This window comes from Mustelus asterias, unplaced genomic scaffold (genome assembly GCF_964213995.1).
Source record: "Mustelus asterias unplaced genomic scaffold, sMusAst1.hap1.1 HAP1_SCAFFOLD_1505, whole genome shotgun sequence".
In the NCBI taxonomy this organism is placed as follows: domain Eukaryota; kingdom Metazoa; phylum Chordata; class Chondrichthyes; order Carcharhiniformes; family Triakidae; genus Mustelus; species Mustelus asterias.
Window position 1 is genome coordinate 46,008 of NW_027591450.1, and position 22,896 is coordinate 68,903.

Here is a 22,896-nt window from a genome sequence, read left to right on the forward strand (position 1 = left end):
GCGCCGCCCCTCCCCCATCCAGTTTTTGCCAGCAGAAAGGGGCTGGGATGATTGTAAACCATTTGGCACCAGACGCAGTACCAATTTTTAGGTTTGCACACTATTTTCGAGGATTGGCGCGATCTGCGCCAGGCATGGCGAGGTTGGAAAATCGCCCCCAAAGGGCACCAACTGTTCTTCAATACACTTGCACCTGCTCACAAACACTCTTTGGGATTTTGCAGAGTGCCAAGATTCCAATATGCTTTTAACAGGGATCAGAGATTTCACTGAACAGAGCAAACAATGCTGCGACTCTTATCCAATCAGATTGAAAAATTAACAAGCGGCACGGAGTCTGAACCAGAAACTGTCAGATAAATATTTCATTGAAAGTCAAATTGGATACAGAAAGTGAAATAAAGTGAGGAAAAGATTAGGCTGAGAGAGAGTGGATGAGACAGAAAGTACAAAAAAAGTTATTTTTAAAATCTTTAACAATAGTTAAAACATTTGACATCAGATGAATGAGACTCCACATTTGTAAAGCTTTTTAGTGCTAAACATCTCACTGTAATTAAGACTCATCAAGCCACTAAATATTTATTTAACCGTAGAATAGACAAGCCCTGACATTTTCTGCCGAATTTAGTGGGTTATTAGCTGTTGTTCAGTTGGTAGCAATAATGTCTGAGTCACAAGGTTCTGCGTTCAAATCTTGCATCAGAATTTGAGCACAAGAAACAAGACTGACACTGAAGTGCAGCATTAAAGGAGTGCTGCACATTCAAAGGTGCATTTTTCAGATGACACTTTGAACCAGGGCCCCATCTGTCCCCTCAGTTGGATGGAAAAGATCCCATGACACTATTTCAAAGAACAGGGGAGTTATCCTGGTGTAAAAACAAAACACATTGGAAAAACTCAGCAGGTCTGTCAGCATCTGTGGAGAGAGAAACAAAGTTATGGTTTCAAGTTCTTATGACTCTTCTTCAGAGCTGAAGAGAGGTAGAAATGGGATGGGTTTTATATTGTTGGAGCAGGGCGAGCAAAACAGAAAGTCAGGGATAGGTGGGATTTGGCAAAGATGTCACCGGCACAAGAGTCACAAGAGTCAGCACTCTGATAGTAAAATATAAGAACAAGTTATGGACTGGCCATGTTGCAGAAGGGGGTTTGGGGAAAAAAAATCAAAATGGAGGACAAAGTACATGGTCTGAAATTGTTGAACTCAAAGTTCAGAAGACTGTGAAGTGCCTGATCGGAAGATGTGGTGCTTTTTCTCCAGTTTGCGTTAGGCTTCACTGCAACATGGTAGCAGGTCAAGGGCAGAAACGTGGGCATGACAGCAAGATGGTGAACTGAAATAGCAAACAACAGGAAGGTCAGGGTCATGCTTGCGGACTGAGCCTGGTGTGCCCTGGCCAATATTTATCCCTCAATCAATGTCATAAAAACAGACTATCTGGACATAATCACCTTGCTGTTTCCTACAGTATTACAAGTGGCTGTGCTTCATAAAGTACTTATTTGATTGTAAAACACTTCAAGGCATCTGGTGCATGTCTTTCTTTTTCTCTGGCATGTACAAATAGCAACTCTATGTTGTTCCATGTACTTCAATGCCAAGTCTCTCAGTCATATACAGAACAGGGCAACTTTCCAAATTCACGTTTTTAAACTGGGCTTGTGCAGACTATTAATGGTATGTTAATTAACTACTTACAGCACTTATAAAAGAGATTGCTGAAACATTAGGTTGGCATGTGGGAAGCAGACATATATAATGCTGCATCCTGTAAATAAACCTATTATCATGAAAAGTATGTCAGAGTAAAAATAAAATCTCCCCACAAGACATTATAATTTGATTTCCTGTCTTAGAAGTTTTCCTATTACACTAGCAATTACAAGACAAAAGTGTTTCATAAGGTGTGAAGCACACAGATATCCTGAGGATGTGAACTGCTCGATATAAAATTGTATTTCTTTACCATACTCTTGGATAATGCATAGTGATAGACTTCAAGATGACACAGATGGATTAGTGGGATGTGGCAGATGAAATTTAAGTGATGCACTTTGGTAAGCAGAACAAGGATAAGAAACACAAAATAAAGGAAACATTTCTAAATGAAGCAGGAACAGAGAGATCCAGGGATATATGCACACAAATTATTGCAGGTGGCAGGGTAGGTTGAGAAAACTGCTTAAAAGACATCTGGGATCTTGAGTTTTATAAATAGAGGCATAGAGTACAAAAGCAGGGAAGTTATGATGAAGGACTGGTTCGGCATTAACCTGGTTCGGCATAACTTCCAATTCTGGGCACTTGAGGAAGGATATGAAGGCTCCAGAGAGAGTTCAGGAAAAGGTTATGAGAATAGTTCCACTTATGAGAGTCTTCAGTTACATGGATAGATTGGAGAAGTGAGAGTTGTTCTCCTTAGAGCAGAGAAGGCAGAGAGATTTGATATAAGCATTCAAAGGCATGGGGAGTTGAAACAGAGTACATGGAGAGAAACTGCTCCTACTGCCAGATTAAAGGTGGTTGGTTAAAGAACCAAAGGTAACATGAGGATAAACTTTTTGATGCCGTGAATAGTTACAATCTGGAATACACTGTCTGCAAGGGTGATGGATGAAGATTTACACACTGTTTTCAAAAGCAAATTTAATGAGAAGCTGAAAGGGAAAATAAAACAGTGTTATGAGGAAAGATCGGGGTTGTAGCACCTAAATTGCTCTTGTAGAGAGCCAGCATGTGCTCGATAGGCTGAATGGCCTCCTTTGGTGCTTAACTATTCTTGTGATTCCATCCTATCGTTCAATAGTTAAATGCTCTCATGCACTTTTCTGTACAATTGGAATATAAAATCCTATTTGTTGGTTTTCAAACGTAATTTGTTTCAGAAGAATTAAAACTGAATATGTACCTCAAAAAAGTCTTGAGCCAAAGCTTTTTATACACAGCCAAATTGAATGCTTTAAAACAGTTCTCAAAACAAAATTCACGGGTTTGTCGAGTACAGCATCATTAAGAATATCTGAGCTGAGTAGTCAGTGAGCTATGACAATGTACTAACATATACCAGTACAACATTAACAGCTACCATACAGTATGTTTCATTAGTAAAGATTTCAAAAAATCTGTGAGCTGGTCATCTTTTTTTCAGTATTACTCGGTGATCTTTTTCTAAGTGTGGTATGTCAATGCTGGGAAATATTAAAAACATTTAATGCAATTATGCTTTAAAATACAAAGTGATTTCAATACTTTGATATTTATATCACATTCTTCCTACCTTCTTCCAGCAGTCCTCTAATCTGCTCTTCTTTCTCTCGGACTAGATCTGCTGTTTCATTACAGGTAAACCTGGTAGACAGTTCTGCCTTCACAGTGTTTAATTCCTAAAAGCTCACAAACGACACCGAAGAAAAATTATAATTTTAGCAAAATGTCACATCTATCTACATCTATTACATGTAAAAATTAATGCATAAGTATTCACGTTTTCAAATATTACAACTTATTTCCATTCCAACTGTTGGTAGTCCAGCAAATGTCTATTTAATAACTTAATTGGGAATTCCCTTTTCAAGCTGCTCCCTCACAACCCCGTTCCCCTAACCATGGTTAAAATGCAGGAAAAAGGATAGCTCAGAATTGTAATTGCTCAGTATTGCCCACAGTTTAAGTTTTATCATTCACATGTCATTCACATCATTCACAGAAAATTTATGTTGCATGTTAGATTTGCACACAGGAAAATTCCAAGGAGGTTAACAAGGCTTCTTACCTTTTTAATATTATCCCTTTCCTTGCAAGCAAACTGGACTTTCTTTTCAGACTCTGCGATACGTTGAGTGAACTCCTCTTTTATTGATGGGATGCTGTTGCTTTCTTCCTTCAGTCTAATCATCTCACTTCATGAACAAAAGCATTTGTTTTTAAATATGAGGCCAAGACCTTGAGTTTGTTAATAACCATTACTGATTGTATTCAAAGTTACACTCTGGCATTAATTACTAAACAACAGGAAAACTAAATCAGTATTTTTGTGCTGAGTTATAAAGCAAACTCTTACCAGAAATGACAATCTTACTTGCTAGACAAATCTAGAGTAGTGTAAACAAGAATTCACTGAACATGTAGCTGGAAAGACTACCTACAACTTGTCCCCTTCATTAAAAATTAAACTGAACTCAGGATCACAGAATCTGATTTTTCTCCACATTTACAGGACACTTTAACATATTAAACTGCACTTATATTAGGTTGGATTGTACCTCGAATTATTATTCGGTACTATTAAAATACTATGCAGGAACAGGACCTAAAATTGGCAATGAAGCTGTACAACATGACACACTTTGCTTTCTTACTCCACCCTATTAAATCTTTAATGTAACATCTAGATGAAGCTCATATATATACATTATTAGCCCTGTGCTATACTGGGACATTACTGAGGAGTAATACTGGACGTATATTTTTTTCCATATCCCAACTACTTGAAATATAGAAACATCCACCAGTGGAATTAAACACTTTGTATTTCCAAACTTCAATTATACCTGCAAGGAACTATCAAACGTTTAATTAAAGTTCTGGTCAGTCACTTGCTATGGGAGAAATATGAGATAAATATGAATTAAAGATAAAGCACAATATTTCTTATAGTAACTGATACTAATATTTATTTTTTTAAACTGAAACTAACACTCTAAGCACATTGGATGAATGCTAGATAAACCAAAGGTATTTAGTAATTTTGGTATGAAAAACGTGCTTTGGAATTATTTTAGAGCTAATAATACGATAGTGAAGAGTAAATACTAACAACAAGCAAAAGAAAAGGAAATGCTTGCTGTTGGCTTCTACAGATATGGGAATTTTACACAAATGACTATTAAATGAATGAACAGTTATGCTATTTTTTGCAGAGTTTATGAAGAGTCACTCTGTTTTTCAAAGTATTATCGTCTGCAAGCCTCTTAATTTATTGGCCAAAATTGTCCAGCCGTTACTGCTGGTGAGATCTTCCAGTCCTGCCAATGGCGACCCCCCCACCATGGGTTGCCCGGCAGCAGAGGGTGTGAACAACGGAAAAGCCCATTAATAGTGGCGGGACCACAAAACACGCAGCAGGGGTGAGGGGTTGAACATCCGCCCACCGTCTTATAAAGCTAAATTAAGAAGATTTTAGTAAAACTTACTTACTCTTTTAGGTTATCAATTGCCTCCTCCAATGCTGCCTTATCTTTGCTAACAGACAACAACTGTGCTTCTCTTTTTTCCAACTTGTCTGTCAACTCATCAATTATCTGAAGACCATTAAAAGATAAATATGAATAATACTTAAGCTATGACCTCAGCTTTAAGAATATAAAGCAAGGAGCAAAAGATCTGTTTAGGATAATATAGAAAAAGTAAGCTCTACTGCCAAAACCTGGTAATGAGCCAACCAGGACATAAAGGTTCCTGATTCAAAACACAAACAACTGTGTTAACTGCTATCAGCCAGGGAAACCGTGGGAACACTACAATTAATGCCTCTTGGATTGGGAGTGGAAGGTAAACTAGGGTTCTGAAATTCATTTGATAACTAACGATCCGCACTGCGACTCCATCTGTGTGAAAATCGGGTGAAGACAGGATGATTCTTGGCTGTAATGTTTCATGTGGTTAAAAACCCTGCCAACTCTTGAGGATGAACAGTAAGAAGTCTCACAACACCAGGTTAAAGTCCAACAGATTTATATGGTAGCACGAGCTTTCGGAGCGCTGCCCCTTCATCAGGTGAGGATGAACAGCTACTGGGGCAAGGTCAGGCAATCAGGAGAGTGAACTAGCAGGAAATACAAAAATAAATAACGTGAAAAAAGTGAAATGAAAATGCTGGCAATATGCTTATATTGTAAAATCATTCTTTAGAACTGCAGTTGTGATAGGTTTGAGCCCATAATAATGTGATCTGTTTAAAAAACATTCCATATTCTGTAATTTTGTAAGGTATAATTTGTTGTTTCTGTATAAACCGGTTCACAATCATGGTGCACGGTTCCCTGGAGTTGCTGGTCATTTGGCCATAACTATCTGATCCAGAGTTTTTTTTTGTTCTGATTTATACTGCCCAGAAATCCTTTGAGCCTAAATTCTACAGGGAGATGAGCTCCAATAAACATTCATACTCTCTAGCATTTATCACTGAAAATAGGACATTATTTACTCTAATGCTGGCATCACCTTTTCCTTCTGGAATTTTACAGTATAATGTTACGGATAACAAATTCTATATATATTGCATACATAAAAAATGGCAGAAGCAAAGAGTCAGCACATTCATTTCAGCAATGACATAAAAATTGTGCTTTTTCTGGTGTTAAAGGGGAGATGACAGAGATTTTTTAAAAAAAGAGGGGGAGAGAAAATATTTTAGAGGTGTATTAGAATGCCTTATAGAAGAAATAGATTGGATCCAGGGGAGAAATGGACATACATTGTAATCATTAAAAAAAAAGGTGATTTTATGTGCAGGATTGGCTTCATAATATCAGTGAGGACCACCACATAAATATATAGCACTGTAAACAACTTTACCTCCTGTAATTGAAATGTTTCAAATTCACCACTGGGTTGACATTCAGCTTTAACAGTTCCTTCTGACAGTCCGTTAATTACTATACTTTCTGCATTGTGGTTCTCAATTACTGTCAGACCAAGTACAGGCAAGATCTCAGGTTGTTCACTGTTCACAGGTGTTGCACTTCGACCGCTCTCTTCCATTTCGCTTTCATCAAGTGCATTTTCTTTCTGATTGTCGCTTATGCCCTCTTCAATGTTCTTCACCAGCTGGTCAGCTGGCAAAGTATTGCAGACAGACGGAGTTAGGGATATGGCTGTCACATTACATCCTCGGCCTGACATATCATCATCCGAATTAATTTCACTCACACTTTGGCTGTCTAATGACTGCACACTAAAAGTGTCAATTCTCTCAAAAGCATCCGAAGAGCCACTACTCTCAGTAAGTTTTTGGTACTCATCCAGGCGGTGATAGTCAGTACAGGCCGATGTTGATAGCAGCTGAAAGGAAGTCTGCATCATCTTTGAATCTACAGCCTCTTGTCTTGAACTAGCTGAGCTCTCACTAATGACACTTTCATGGTCCAATACCTCAATGTCACTGGTGGTTGATGTTCCTGATGAAAATGTACTAATGGGTGGAGAAGGAGTATTGCTTTGTCTGTCCTCTGATTTTTGCTCTTTTGCCTCCAGAGCCAAATCCTTCCCTGGGGGAGTGTGGGATTTTGATGGGCTATCGGGTGGACTCACTAACTGTTCAGTCTTTGCTGAATTTTTATGCACCCTTTCAGTACTAAAAGCAACCAATGTATTTGGCTGTGTTACTTTAGAAGTCTCAGAGACGGTCACATTTTCTGTCCCAATTAATTTTACTTCATCCTTATTCTGCAACTCCTTACTTCCAAAAGATTCTGAATATTCAGTCTCTGCAGGTTGCAACTGGTGATCATTTTGTTGATCTGGTGTCTTAAATTCTGTGTTATTTACTTGGGGTCCCATTGTACATTTCTCTTCCACGTTTTCCTTTTCTGGCACAATTAATTCAACAGATTCTGTAAGATGAAGAGTTAATGTGTCTTCCACTTCTTTGGGCAGCTGAGATTTGGTAGGAGGTTTAAAGACAACTGGAGTTTGTTCAATAGTTTGAGTATCTGTAGAGTTCAAAAAGGCATTGAAGAAGGTCTCAGATTCATCCACCACAGTCCGTGTAACCGGTGTCGTAATAGCTTTGGGTGAAGATGCAGAATGAGGTATCAGACTGTCATCTGAAGACGATCCCCATTGTGTGGAAACCCATCCTTCGCTAATGGAAGAGCTTTTTCCTGGCAGTGTTGCTGTAACATTTTTAAAAATTGATAAAATGTGAAGATAATGAACACAATTTAGCTTTCCATTTTATTGAACTTTAAGAGAAAATTACTTATATATACTTTGACAACTTGAGGAACTATTGATTGCATCTAGATATCTTGATCAATCACAAATTCATTCTCCCTTCAACTTACATTTATATAGCATTCTTCACACAAACGGTATCTCAAGGCATTTAACCAGGGGAGAGATCAACATGACTACGAAGTGCAATGTACAAGCATGTTACATAGAAGAGTTTTTAAGACAGTTTTTAAAAGCAGAAGAGCAGTAGCAAGGCAAAACGTTTATGGGCGCGAATGCCAGGGACACAACAGCTAAAATATTAGCCTCCAAAGTTGAAAATGACGCATTTATGAAAATTATTCCTCAAGGTGATGAATGTATGGAACATGAAATTGGTTTAATTAGAGAAGAGTTATGGGTTCAAAAAGATATGGATTTGGAAGAATGAAGTCTTGGAGATGGTTTGGATTTGGGGTCAAATGTTCAGTGAAGGGTTAAAAACATGAAGGCTGGACAGCACAATGGCTCTACTAATACAATTGACATTCTCCATACAGGTATATTAATCCATAGTTCTTCTAAATGTCAGCTAACTTCAATGCAGATGCAACTCTTTTATGTTCAATTTTGCTTAAAGCAATAGTTGCAGATAAAGTGGAAAGAATGCTACGCAATGGTTCAGGATGATTTCCACAAGACGAAATGTTGTCATACTTTGCTGACATTACAAAATATTTAAGAACATTGCAAGAAAGGCCCTTGACTTTGCAGAAGTAATCATGCCATGGTCACTGAGGCGCTTAGTGCCCATCAGCACCATCGCTGCAAGGAGCCTTCAACAAACCTGACATTCCAAAAACATAAACATACAAAAATTATCTTTTTTCCAATCAAATATAACAAAATGTATTTTAAAAATTCCCTTCATTATGAGACTCCTGACAAACTTAAACCAAACAATCCCCTGACTCAGACACCCGGTAATTCACCCACACTTAACCCAGTTTCTATTCTTAAAAAGGCCCTAGTGACTGAATCCATCACTCCAGATATAATTCAGATTTACGTCCTTTTAAAGACTGACTCATATTTTCACAACAAGAATCCTTTCCTCATGAAAAAGCATATATAAAATTTTACCAATAGAATGTTGCTGTTGTTTAACTCTATGCCATGTTTTTGTCTTGCTCTCCTGCTGCTGATTCCACATTGGGACAATTTCAACAGACACCAGCCCTCCTCTAGTACTTCAAAAAAACAACTATTATTCGTAAAAGTCTTGACAGTAAGGAGGTAATTTTAGCCTAAGCTACCTGGCTATTCCACCAGTGGTCACTGGATAATGATCAGGAAGAACCCTAATCAATCTTCCTCCCCTCTGTAACATTGCACGACTCTTGGTGTACTGTCATTATAACTGAGATCAGATATCAGGAATCAACTGGTCGATGTACTTTGCTAGACCGTGTAGCTCAGCCATCAACTAAATAAACTGGCTGAGAAATTAGGCAGGAGAAGGAAGAGCAGTATAGTAATAACTTTAACCAGCATGATTGATGGGTAATATACTGATTAAACTGAGGAAGCCGTGAGCATAAATTATTTCTGACAGCCACTGGTAAGTAAATAGGCCTAGCTAGTGCATTATAATAAAATATCCTCGACTTAGAACAGCTTCTCAGGATGATATTTAAATTTTGATTACAACTGCTATCAAGCAGAATTCAAGAAATAAAATAACAAATTGCATTTTTCCGTCAAGATTCTGCTTTCTAGTTTAGAAACTGTTACCTGAACTCACAATGGGGGCTATGTGGATCAGCATAAGGAGTTTACTTTCAGCATTTAAAGTTTTTTCCTCACTGGGGCCATGTATTTTGGCAACCTTTAATGACACACACAAGTAGCAGCATTCAACAGTTTACAGGAATGTATTTACAGTGCCGACTGGGCCTCATTTGTTTCTGATGGACGATACCAGTTTCTTGCTTATATTTTTCAAGATTCTGGGAATAAAAAAATGCATAATCTTTTCGGTTCAACTGTGTTTTCCTTATCGTTTATTTACATTTCAATATTTGATGAATGTCAATGGCATTGGCCACTGAAAGTGAGGACTGCAAGAATTTCCTACAGTACATCAGTGCATTTGGGAATCCATCTAGTGGACTAAATGTATAGCTGCAGCTGTGTCGGTATGTCATAAATGATGATGCCTAAATAAAACCATATGGTGTGCTAATAGGATATCCTGGGCCTTTCATCCATAGGGTACAAAGGCAAGGAATGATAAACCTGTAAAAAAAAAACACCAGTTCAGCCTCAATTGGAGTATTGTGTCCTGTTCCGGACACCGTACTTTAAGACGGATGTGAGATCATTAGAGACAGTGCAGAAAACTTTTGTGAAAATGGTTCCAGGGATAAGCAACTTCAATTAGGTATAAAGATTGGAGAAGTTGGGACTGTTGTCTCTGGAAAAGATTGAGAAGTAAGAAGCATTCAAAATTATGAGGGGTCTGGACAGAGTAGGTAGGGAAAAACTGTTGTTCCCATTGACAGAAGGATCGAGAAGCAGAGGACATCGGTTTAAGTAACTGGTGAAAGACATGGTGACATGAGGAAAAGCTTTTTCATGTAGCGTGGTGGGATCTAGAATATACTGCCTGAATGTGGTGGAAACAGGGTCAACTGAAGCTTTCTAAAGGAAATTGGTCTTTATCTGTAAAGGACAAAGTTGTAGGGGTAAAGGGAAATGACAGGAGAGTGGAACTAAGTGAATTGCTCCTTCAGAGGGACAGCATAGATACAATGGGCTGAACAGTCTCCTTCTGCGATGTAACCATTCTATGATACAATATTCACAGTGAATTCAATATAATTTCAATGATTGAAAATATACACATTGTATACCAGTCAGCTCAGATTGAATGATCTGAATTTCAGTGATGTTCAGGTGCCAAAGGTATATAAATATTGTCAAAATTCAATAGGGAGTTGTGTGTGGGATTGACGGAGAGGTCGAGCTCCTTAGAATGTTTGCTCTGTTCTTGGTATTCCCATGACATGCATCATTCATAGCCTGGCAGATCCATCCATAGCCAATGTTACTCCCTAACCTCTGTCAATGCAACAACAAGGTATGTAGTTGTAAACTGTTATGACATTCCCCATCCTGCTGTGGGAGTATATGTAGCAATTGATATCTTTGGTCTGCCCAAAACTTGTTGGTCTGCCAGTGTAAAGAATTGTCCCTGATCGAGTGTTGCAGACTGGCACATTCCAAAGTCCAGGACTACATGCTGAGAGATGCACTGAAGCTTGAGGCAGAGGTGCAATGGGGAAGGATCACTATCTAAGACCTTTCAGCCACAGTGAACTGTGGAGAGTGGAACTGTACAGAACCCCTTTGGTCTACAGTGACTATTACATGTGTATGGCATAACTGTATGGAAGCACCTCAGAGTGCAACTTGATCTACGTTAAATACCATTATTTAAATACCACTGCACCATTTGTAATGACCATTTTGAAATATCTGTCATGTTTTTTTGACTGTATTGAAGCACCTCAGAGTGTAACAAGATGTATGTAGAAAACTTGAATATTATTAGTGTGTGTGATGACCACTTTGAAATGTCTGTAATGGTCTTCCAATTATTTTACAAATTAAGTATATTTTTGCAAAAAAATATTTTCTACATGCATGTTTCACTCTGAGGTGCATCAGTACAGTCAATAAAATATTACAGACATTCAAAATGGTCATTACAAATGGTATTTAAGTAGTCTGCATAGATCAAGTTGCACTCTGAGGTGCTTCAATACAATTGAGATATGTAATATTCACTGCATACATTCATTGTGAGTCATTCAGCCCGAGGGGGTTCTATACAATTCCCCTCCCTTCAGCTCACTATGGCTGAAATGTCTTCGCCTGCGACCTTTGCCCATTGTGCCTCCACAGCAGCTGCCCCAAGCTTTAGTGCATCCCTCAGCACAGTGTCGCCAATTTAAATACCATTGCACTTTCTGTAGTGACCATTTTGAAATGTCTGTAATGTTCATTTGATTGTACTGAAGCACCTCAAAATGCATCATGATCTATGCAGAGAACATGAATATTATTCTATTGTGATAGCCATTTTGAAACATTTGTAATGTTCTTTCAGATATTTTATGAATAAAGAATTTTTTTGCAAAAAGACCCTCCTCACTATTCAGTATATGAACTGAGATTAGCACATAAACAGGATAGGTGAATAATCAGAGCAGGTCCCACCTACCAGTAAACTGAAAGCCAAAATATGGCAGGCGCTGGAAATCAGAAACAAAACCCAGGAAACTGCTGTGGCAATATGCTGGTTTAAGCAACTTCTAACTTTTCAAAAGCGAACAACAGTGCAAAAGATGAAAATGAGATAGCTGAAAATAATGGCACTGCAGCATGCATGGACAGGTTACACAATGTAAACACTGCATTCATTGCAGGCATACTGAGGTAGGAACTTTTAATTCCTCCATTCCCAATCAGTCAAACTTACATTACTCTGATAATCACACATGATCTGTGAAATGTACTCTACCACTAATTCTGACCTAAAGCATCTTTGAATAAACTTTCCCTCAAAGTAGAGTGGACATGCTAAAAAGCTCATTTTGATCTTGAACTTCTTCAAAGTGTGAGGTAATTCCTACAGCACACATGAAACTTCAGGCATGTTTGTACAACTGTCCGTTCTTTTTTAATTCCATCTCAATTTACCTATCCATCCATTTTAAAGGCTGTTTATTTAGTTTATAGATTATTTGGGGGCAGATACCCAAATTTTATTGATTTTTAAAATACTGCGCTTTCTCAACAGAAATTGCATGCATGACTAGTACAGAAGTAAAATATTGTGATTGCTTTGAAATTTGAAGTAAAAACAGAAATTGCTGAAAATACTCAGCAGGTCAAACGTAAAGTTAATGTTTCCGTTCAATGGCCTGACATCAGATCAACTCTTGTTTCTCTCTAGATACAACCTGACCCGTTCTGTATTTCTAGCCTTTTCTGTTTTTATTTCATGCATGATTGTTTCTCAGATAATTCCTTTTAGTTCATTGCTTATTCCTCGAAAACTTTGTTTTTAAAATTTGATATTGCCCTGCTTACTGCTGCTGCTTTCCAGATAATCTTATTAGTTAATCTCTAATCCCTGGAGGTTTAACTGCTATTTTATGGATGGAACCTGACTAATAGTCAGATTTAGATGCGAATTATCCACAGTAGGATCCTTGTCACACAAGCGTCAAAAAGCAATCTTTTACCATCTAATTCTAATTCCACTGCCTTGCTTCCAATAATGAATTCCCAGTTTAAGGTGGCCTCATTAAAATCAAACATTATTCCAATATTAATTCTACTTCATTAGTTAATTGTCCATTGTGTTGCTTACAGCCCACACCTTCATATTTTGTGTTTTCCCCGGGATATTACTTCACCCTCCTAAATCTCTTTTTTTTTCTCAATGCATAACCATAGTTTCTCTCATCTTTCCTAAATAACCGGGAACATCTGAAATGCTAGATATTAAATTAATTCCTATCTTGTCAATTAAGTTCATAGTATTTGTGATGCTGCATTTGCCTCCAATTCAAGCATGTTGTCAGAAATACTTCTGGCATTTTAGATTAAAGCAGCACATTTATTTAGTCGCTATATAGCTGCAATGAATGCACTGTTTACATTGCGTAACCTGCCCATGCGTGCTGCAGCGCCATTAGTTTCAGCCACTTCTCATTTTCACCAACTTCAAAGTTCAATTGCTCCATTTCACCAATCTTACAGTCAAGAAGAATAAAACTGGCGTAGGTGCACGTAGATAGGAACTCTTAGTGTTTCGTCCCATTCTAATTGTGCTTGAGTGTATATTTTTCTCTAAATGTTATAAAAGTACATAAAATATTCAATTGTATCATACACATTCTCACTCGGTGCAAATCATGGAGGGAGTGGTTGGACACTTTTTTTAGATTGTGTTCTCAAAATAGAAAAGATCACTCCAAGTTTTTGGAACAGTGAAGTTGCATTTTATGTATAGCATTAAAAACAACAGATGAAGCCCTCCTTTTGAAATGTTAATGTTCAGCTTTACATTGGCTACATGTTTTAAAAATACATCTGCAATCGTGAACTGCATTTTCAAATGAACTTTCACAAAGAAATTCATGAATGAAACATCAAGAAAATGTCAATTCTGTACATTTTGTTAAAGAAATCGAGTGCACAATTCTTTCCATGCGTGGGGTTCTGATGATGTTACAATCCACAGGTCCAAAACTTAAAATTTCATGTTAATGTTAAGGAGTGGTTAAACATTGAGCTCAAATTGTATCAGTTGAATACTGTCAGATCTCTATTAAAACTGTCATTTTTTTTTCTTCGTATGAAATAACCACAGAAGGTTAAAAGTGAATCTATTTGCAATGGAAAGTGCCAAGTTACTCAACTCCCAATGACAAAGCTCCACAACTGTAAAGTACTGAACAAGTTTTTGAAGTTTAATATTTATTTATTAGTGTCACAAAGTAGGCTTACATTAACACTGCAACGAGGTTACTGTGAAAATCCCCTAGTCGCCACACTCCGGCACCTGTTCAGGTACACTGAAGGAAAATTTAGCATGGCCAATGCACCTAACCAGCACGTCTTTCAGACTGTGGGAAGAAACCAGAGCACCCAGAGAAAACCCACACAAGACATGGGGAGAACATGCACAGCTAGCGACGGGAGTGGGAATCAAATCTGGGTCCCTGGCACTGTGAGACAGCAGTGCTAACCACTGTGCCACTCTAGTATACATTCTGTCACAACACTGCCCGTAATACTTCTCCATCAAGGTTTTAACTGTGTGACTGTTTTTGATTATACAAAATATAAATTACTTTTATATTATAGATGCTTCACCAAATATAACTTGACTTTTCCAAATGTACCAACATGACTTTACAAGTCATATTTATTATCATGCATTTAGGCTTTAGCTAGCATGTAGAAATGATTTCCAAGAATAGTTCCAAGGCTGAAGGATTTCAAGTACGTGGATAGACTGTCTGTACTTGTTAAAGAGAAGGTTGAGATGAGATTTGAGAGTGTTTAAAATCAAGAGGGGTCTAAATAGAGTTGGGTACTACCAACTGGCAGGAGGGTCAAGAATCAAAAGACTTAGATGTTTGACAGTAGAAGCACAAAGTCATAAAAGCACAGAAGGTCATTTGGCCTATCAATCCATGCTGACTCTCTACAGGACAATCCAATCAGTCCCATTCCCCTGCTCTTCTTAAAGTTTAGTTCTGTCAAGTAGCCATCCAATTTTATTTTTTCATCCTTCATTGATTTCACTTCCACCACCCTGGTAGGCAGCAAGGATGTAGGTGAGTGGCACTAGAGAAAGAGCCAGCATGGATACAGCAGACCAAATTTCCTCCTTCTGTATTGTAACCACTCTACGATGCAACAATCGATTTACAGGCATATTAACAGCCTATTGAAGATTCATTTGAATGAACAGTGAAAAGCAATCAATGGAATGGGTTGAACTATTTAAATAATGTATGAGGATTAAAAATAATTCACAGAAACATGACATCTACAATGTCAATGTAAGAGCCACTCCCTCTAATTATTGACCCAGGGAAAAACAGGAAGGAGGCAGTGGTTAGCACTGCCACCCCACAGCACCAGGACCCAGGTTCAATTCCGACCTCGGGTCACTGTCTGTGTGGAATTTGCCCATTCTCCTCGTGTCTGCGTGGGTTTCCTCCGGGTGCTCCGGTTTCCCCCCACAGTCCAAAGATATGCGGGTTAGGTTGATCGGCCATGCTAAATTGCCCCTTAGTGTCAGGGAGACTAGCTAGGGTAAATAAGTGGGATTACAGGGAAAAGGCCTGGATGGGATTGTGGTCGGTGCAGACTCAATGAGCCAAACGGCCTCCTTCTGCACGGTAGGTGTTCTATGATTCTCCAAAAGTATGCTGCTCGAATCTAAGGCAGTGAAGACAGAAAATCATTAATAGGACAGAAGAAAAACAATATAACTGACTACTTAGATTGCACTTGAGTGACCATGAACTCACTGATTGCCTATCACACTTACTGCCACACTCTCCCAATCTCACTTACCCTCCCTCACTCACTCCCTTCCCCCTCACTCACTCCCTCCCCCTCACTCCCTCCCCTCCTGTACCCACTCCTCCTCCCTCCTTCACTATCTGCTGCCAATCACTGTACCTTGCTCATATCCCGGCGTTATGCTGTCAGCCCAGGCGACCCCCTCATCCTCCTGGATGTCTAACACTCTGTCGATGGATTTCTGAGCCTGGGACAGCGCCTGTTTGGCGAAGCTCGATAGATGTGAGGCATTGAACCAGCTCATCCTGGGAACGGGCGCCGAGGCCTTAGCAACACACAGGCCGGGCCGGGCCGCAGCCGATCGTCTCTCTCTATAATTAACAGCCTCCGCCGCTCAATCAGAGCCTGGCCTGGTGCTCCCTAACTCGATGTTTAAGAGAAACGGCCGGGGCTCTGGCTTTTCCCGATCTCTCCTCAGTCAGTCCGGCACTTCCACGTAGCCGCAAACAGCCCTCAGTGAGCTCACCTCCCGGCAGGCACTGCGAGCAGCCTGCCCCGCACTCCCGGCAGGCATCGCGCGACCCTGCCCCGCACTCCCGCCCTGCCCCGCGCCCAGCCCCGCGCCCAGCCCCGCGCCCTGCACCGCGCCCAGCCTGCCCCGCACTCCCGCCCTGCACCGCGCCCAGCCTGCCCCGCACTCCCGCCCTGCACCGCGCCCAGCCTGCCCCGCACTCCCGCCCTGCACCGCGCCCAGCCTGCCCCGCACTCCCGCCCTGCACCGTGCCCCTGTGTGGGGTTTTTAAATACTTTTCCAATTCAATCAAATCAAGTCCTTATAGGTAGGCCTGAAAGGTAGGGATATGTTCAGCACAACTTGTGGGGCCGAAGGGCCTGTTTTGTGCTGTAGTTTTTCTATGTTTCGATGTTTTTTTTCTCTTTTTAAATTCTCAGATGTTGCCCTCTTTTTAGGTCAAACCAGATAAACAAACTCAGATTAAGTCAGGCCAAAGTAAAAGGGGCAGCTCCCCAAAAGGAGGGGGAACAGCCCGAACAAAAATCAAAGTACAAAGGAAACTTAATATCATCAAATTAAAATGTGATTATCAGGGTCAATAATGCACCCAACCCCTGCGGTGCCCAACGGGCACGGAAGGCGTCAACCGCGCCCGTGGACACCGCATGCTCCCTCTCCAGGGACACCTGGCCGCGAACATAGCCGCGGTAGAGGGGCAGACAGTCAGGATGGATGGCCCCCTCGATCGCCCGCTGCCTGGACCTGTGAATGGCGCATTTCGCCAGGCCCAGGAGCAGGTTCACGAGGAGGTCGCCATCCCGACTCTCCCCTCTCCGCACCAGGTGTCCGTAGATCAGGAGCGTGGGACTGAAGTACAAACAAAACATCAATAAAAGGTTCTTTAGGGAAACAAAAAGGGAGTGCAGCCTAAGACACAAAACATAGACATGGTCCACGGTCTCCACAAGGCCACAGAAGGGGCACTCTTCGGAGCCCGTGAACCAGTGAATCCTATGGTTGTGCGGAACTGCTGCATGCATCACCCTCCACCCCAGGTCCCCGACATAATTGGGGGAGATCCCTCCATCGAGGGACCTCCACCGGGGACCTCCGCCGACTGGCGGCAACAAGATCCACCAAGGTGTATCCGGGCGACAGGCGAGGACGCGGTAGTGGAAGGTGTGCAGCAGCAACCTGCACAGGAAACACCTCCGTGTGGTAGAAAAAGGCATGGAGGACATTTCCGCGAGGCGGCTCATGCTGTGAGGCACCTCACCCGAGGAGGGGGGTTGAGGCTTTGGGTCAATGTAGAATTCCGTCCGAACAGGGGAACGCTCGGGCGGGATTCCACTGCACGCCTGCGCCGCCTCGAGTTTGCGTGTAGTTTCGGGGCCGAGCACGACCATCGTAAGGTCTAGGATGGTTTTGGCCGCGCGCCAGACGGACACCCCCGCGTGCTCAGCCAGCACATGGGGGCTCATCCAGCCCACCCCTCCACCACCCAGCACGTCCCCGATCCTGGTCACCCCGGCATCCACAGCCCCCCTCTCTGCCAGCCACCTGAAGTCATACGGCTGGAGGAGCGGATTCCTGAGCAGTGGCTCTCGCATGAGAGCCGCTACTCCTGACGGGGGGGAGCTGTGTCGCGAAGCGACCGTGTTCCAGACAGTGAGGAGGTCCTGGTAAAAGACGGGAAACTCCTGCAGGGAGGTTGAAACACGCCCCAGATTGAAATGCAGGAGCTACACGTCATAATTCAGGCCGTGTCACTGGCGGAAGAAATATGTCGCCATGGCACACCTTCACCTGGAGGAAGGATATATTCAATGTTTAAGCAAAACACTGGATGCTGGAATCTGAAACAAGAACAGAGAATGTTGGAAAATCCCAGCAAGTCTGGCAGCATAGAATCCATGATGTGGAGATGCCAACGTTGGACTGTAAGAAGTCTCACAACACCAGGTTAAAGTCCATCAGGTTTATTTGGCAGCACAAGCTTTCGGAGCACTGTCCCGTCATCAGGTGATTGAGGACTTGTGTTCACAAACAGGGCATATACAGACACAAACTCAATTTACAAGATAATGGTTGGAATGCGAGTCTTTACAGTAATCAAGATTTAAAGGTGCAGACAATGTGAGTGGAGAGAGGGCCAAGCACAGGTTAAAGAGGTGTGTATTGTCTCCAGCCAGGACAGTTAGTGAGATTTTGCAAGCCTCGGCAAGTCATGGGGGTTGAAGCCGTCATGACACACAACAACCGGGATCTTTGGATTCATGTCACACTGTCTGTAACCCCCACAACTTGCCTGGGCTTGCAAAATCTCACTAACTGTCCTGGCTGGACTTGATTACCTGTAAAGACTCGCATTCCAACCATTATCTTGTAAATTGAGATTGTGTCTGTATATGATCTGTTTGTGAACACAACTCCTCATTTACCTGATGAAGGAGCCTGAGACTCCGAAAGCTAGTGCTGCCAAATAAACCTGTTGGACTTTAACCTGTTACCCCCACGTGCTGGCTGAGGCTTCTTACTGAGCATAGACTCCTACAGTGCAAAAGGAGGCCATTCTGCCCATGGAGTCTGCACTGACCACAATCCCACCCAGGTCCTATCCACATAACCCCATGCATTTACCCTAGCTAGTCTTCCTGACACTAAGGGGCAATTTAGCATGGCTAATCCACCTAACCTGCAGATCTTTGGACTGTGGGAGGAAACTGGAACCCCTGAAGGAAACCCACGCAGACACAGGGAGAATGTGCAAACTCCACACAGACAGTGACCCAAGCCATGGGAATTGAACCCGGGTCCCTGGCGCTGTGAGGCAGCAGTGCTAGCCACCGTGCTGCATCTGTGGAGTGAAAGCAGAGCTAATGTTTCGGGTCCTTTTGACTCTGATGCGCTATTCAGACACGAGGCTTGAAGCTCAGTAAATGAAAGGCTTTTATTTACTGTTAACGAAGCTACCAGAACTTATATACACTATCCCAGACTGAAGGGGTCCCGGCCAGAGCAGGGACTCTTATACCTCTCCCAGGAGGCGGAGCCCGACTGGGATGTGCCACAACACTACAGTACAAAGGTGTAACAACCCCACCCTAACCCCAACAGCAACAATAGCACAATCCAACAGTAACATATGTACACCCTTGTAGTACTGGCCAGCCCCAGGCTCAGCACTATCCAGTGGGAACCAACGATGGTTCACCACATTCACCCCTCCTTTGAGAACAAAGGCCGGCGGGGTACAAAAAACGGAATAAAGTGTCAGCAGTCTATAAGTTCAGACGGTCAGGGGGACCGCACCATCATTGTGACCTCCTCAATACCGGTGGTGACACCGGAGTAGGCACTTGCGGTGGCGTTCTCCCCAAAGCGGCGTCCAGCTGTTCTTCCACGGACTCACAGGCCGGTTGACCCTGAGGTGACGGTAGTCCAGGGGATCCTGACACGCCCTGCGGTGGCGACCATCTTCTGGGCTCAGGCAAGCTGTACATGGGAGTAAAATGGTTCAGCAATGGTCCCGATGCTGTCCGCGCCGTGTCCGGGGAAGAAACAAGAGATAAAGGGTTTGTTACAGGGGGTATGGGAGCAACAGGGGTTGCTACGTCCCCTGCTGGCGCCAGGTCTCGGATCGAGACCGTGTCCTCTCGCCCGTCAGGGTATGCCACATAGGCATACTGAGGGTTGGCGTGGAGGAGATGGACCTGTTCGACCAACGGGTCGGACTTGCGGGCCCTTACATGTCGCCGCAGGAGGACGGGTCCTGAGTACGTCAACCAAGACAGTAATGAGGTCCCCGAGGAAGACTTCCGAGGGAATGAGAACATCCTCTCGTGGGGAGTAGCATTGGTTGCCGTACACAGGAGGGAGCGAATAGAATGGAGCGCATCAGGGAGCACCTCTTGCCAACGGGAGACTGGAAGGCCTTTTGACTTCAACGCCAGTAAGACAGCCTTCCAGACTGTAGCATTCTCGCGTTCCACCTGTCCATTACCCCTAGGGTTGTAGCTCGTGGTCCTACTAGAGGCAATCCCGTATGAGAGCAGGAATTGCCTCAAGTCATCGCTCATGAACGACGAGCCCCTGTCGCTATGGATGTAGCTGGGGTACCCGAACAGGGTAAAGAGATCACGGAATGCCTTGATAACCGTGGCAGCGGATGTATCAGAGCAGGGAACAACAAAAGGGAACCGAGAGTACTCATCAATGATATTGAGGAAGTACACATTCCGATCCGTTGAGGGAAGATGGCCCTTAAGATCAACACTCAGTCTCTCGAAGGGATGAGTGGCCTTGACTAAATGTGCCCGGTCAGGTCGGTAAAAGTGCGGTTTGCATTCCGCGCAAACCCGACAGCTCCTTGTTACCGACCTGACGTCCTCCACCGAGTAAGGCAGGTTGCGGGCTTTTACAAAGTGGTAGAGCCGAGTGACCCCAGGATGGCACAGGTCATTATGGAGGGCGTGCAAACGGTCCTCCTGTATACTAGCGCAAGTTCCACGCGAGAGGGCATCCGAGGGCTCATTGAGTTTCCCTGGACGATACATGATATCGTAGGTATAGGTGGAGAGTTCAATTCTCCACCGCAAGATCTTGTCATTCTTGATCTTGCCCCTCTGCGTGTTGTTAAACATGAACGCCACGGACCGCTGGTCCGTGATCAGGGTGAACCATTTTCCCGCCAAGTAATAGCGCCAGTGCCTGACGGCCTCCACAATGGCCTGGGCCTCCTTTTCCACCGCTGAATGCCGAATTTCGGGGCCTTGGAGGGTGCGGGAAAAAAACGCGACGGGCCTGCCCGCCTGGTTAAGTGTGGCGGCCAGGGCGAAATCAGATGCATCGCTCTCCACCTGAAAGGGGATGGACTCGTCTACAGCGTGCATCGTAGCTTTCGCGATGTCGGCTTTCAATTTATCGAAGGCCAATCGGGCCTCTGGCGTTAAGGGAAAAGCCGTGGACTTAATGAGCGGACGGGCTTTGTCCGCGTAGTTGGGAACCCACTGCGCATAATAAGAGAAGAAGCCTAAGCATCTTCTCAGTGCTTTTGCACTAGCAGGTAAGGGAAGTTCAGAAAGGGGGCGCATACGGTCTGGATCAGGGCCAATGACCCCGTCTTCCACCACATATCCTAGGATGGCTAAACGGCGCGTACGAAACACACACTTCTCCCTGTTGTAGGTCAAGTTCAGGCGAGATGCAGTGCGTAAGAAGTTCAGGAGGTTTGTGTCGTGGTCCTGCTGGTCATGGCCGCAGATGGTGACATTATCCAGGTACGGGAAGGTAGCCCGCAGCCTGTTCTGGTCCACCATTCGGTCCATAGCACGCTGGAAGACCGAGACCCCATTGGTGACACCAAAGGGAACCCTGAGAAAGTGATACAAGCGACCATCTGCCTCAAAAGCCATGTATTGTCGGTCCTCTGGGCGAATGGGGAGTTGGTGGTAGGCAGACTTGAGGTCTATGGTGGAGAACACCCGGTACTGCGCAATCTGATTGACCATATCAGATATGCGCGGGAGGGGATACGCATCCAGCTGCGTATATCGGTTAATGGTCTGACTGTAGTCAATGACCATCCGGGGTTTGTTCCCGCTCTTGACCACCACGACCTGCGCTCTCCACGGACTAGCACTGGGTTGTATGATCCTTTCTTTGAGGAGCCGCTGAACCTCAGATCTAATGAAGATCCGATCCTCAGTGCTGTAACGCCTACTTTTAGTCGCGATGGGCTTGCAGCCTGGCACAAGATTCTGGAACAAGGAGGGTGTGGTAATCTTCAGCGTCGAGAGGCTACAGGCGTTGGGCAATTTGTAGGCTGCTGCTGCTTTCCCACTGCCAGTGAAGGGAGTGGCCCACCATAGTGTAGGATTACACTCCTCAAGTGGACCATGAAGTTTAGTCTGAGAAGTATTGGCGCGCAAAGATACGGCAACACAAGGAGCTTGAAACACTCGTAAACTGTGCCTTGCACCTTCAAGGTTAACACGCAACTCCCTAGCACGGCAACAGACCGGGACCTTGATGCCATAGAGATTGTCTGTTTGGCAGGTTGGATCTGGAGTCCACACCGCTTCACAGTGTCTGGGTGGATAAAGCTCTCAGTGTTCCCGCTGTCATCATAGATTTCTCAAGTCTATGAGGTTTGGCCTGGTCCAGGATGATCGACGCCACCGTTGGTTCATGAGCGCCACTGCAGGCAGCTGAAGTCGATGAGGAGGACCCCTGCTGGTCATTCGTGGTCAGTGTCGACCAACATGGCTGCCCCCATGAATCGCACGTGGGTGAGGGCGCCAAACTCAGCGACCCCTGGTGG

General features: G+C 43.2%; 1 protein-coding gene across 1 annotated transcript in view; it reads right to left on the reverse strand.

The window, feature by feature from the left end:
• The window catches only part of tmf1 (TATA element modulatory factor 1), a 47,805-nt gene extending 31,190 nt beyond the window's left edge, over positions 1-16,615 (reverse strand). Inside the window, exons 1-5 of the mRNA XM_078206449.1 lie at positions 16,220-16,615; positions 6,584-7,902; positions 5,204-5,307; positions 3,780-3,906; positions 3,285-3,390 (exon numbers count right to left, since the gene is read on the reverse strand). Of these exons, the coding sequence (XP_078062575.1) occupies positions 3,285-3,390; positions 3,780-3,906; positions 5,204-5,307; positions 6,584-7,902; positions 16,220-16,364 (1,801 nt within the window). The 5' untranslated portion in view covers positions 16,365-16,615. The remainder of the gene's footprint in view (positions 1-3,284; positions 3,391-3,779; positions 3,907-5,203; positions 5,308-6,583; positions 7,903-16,219) is intronic.
• Positions 16,616-22,896: the final 6,281 nt, after the last annotated feature.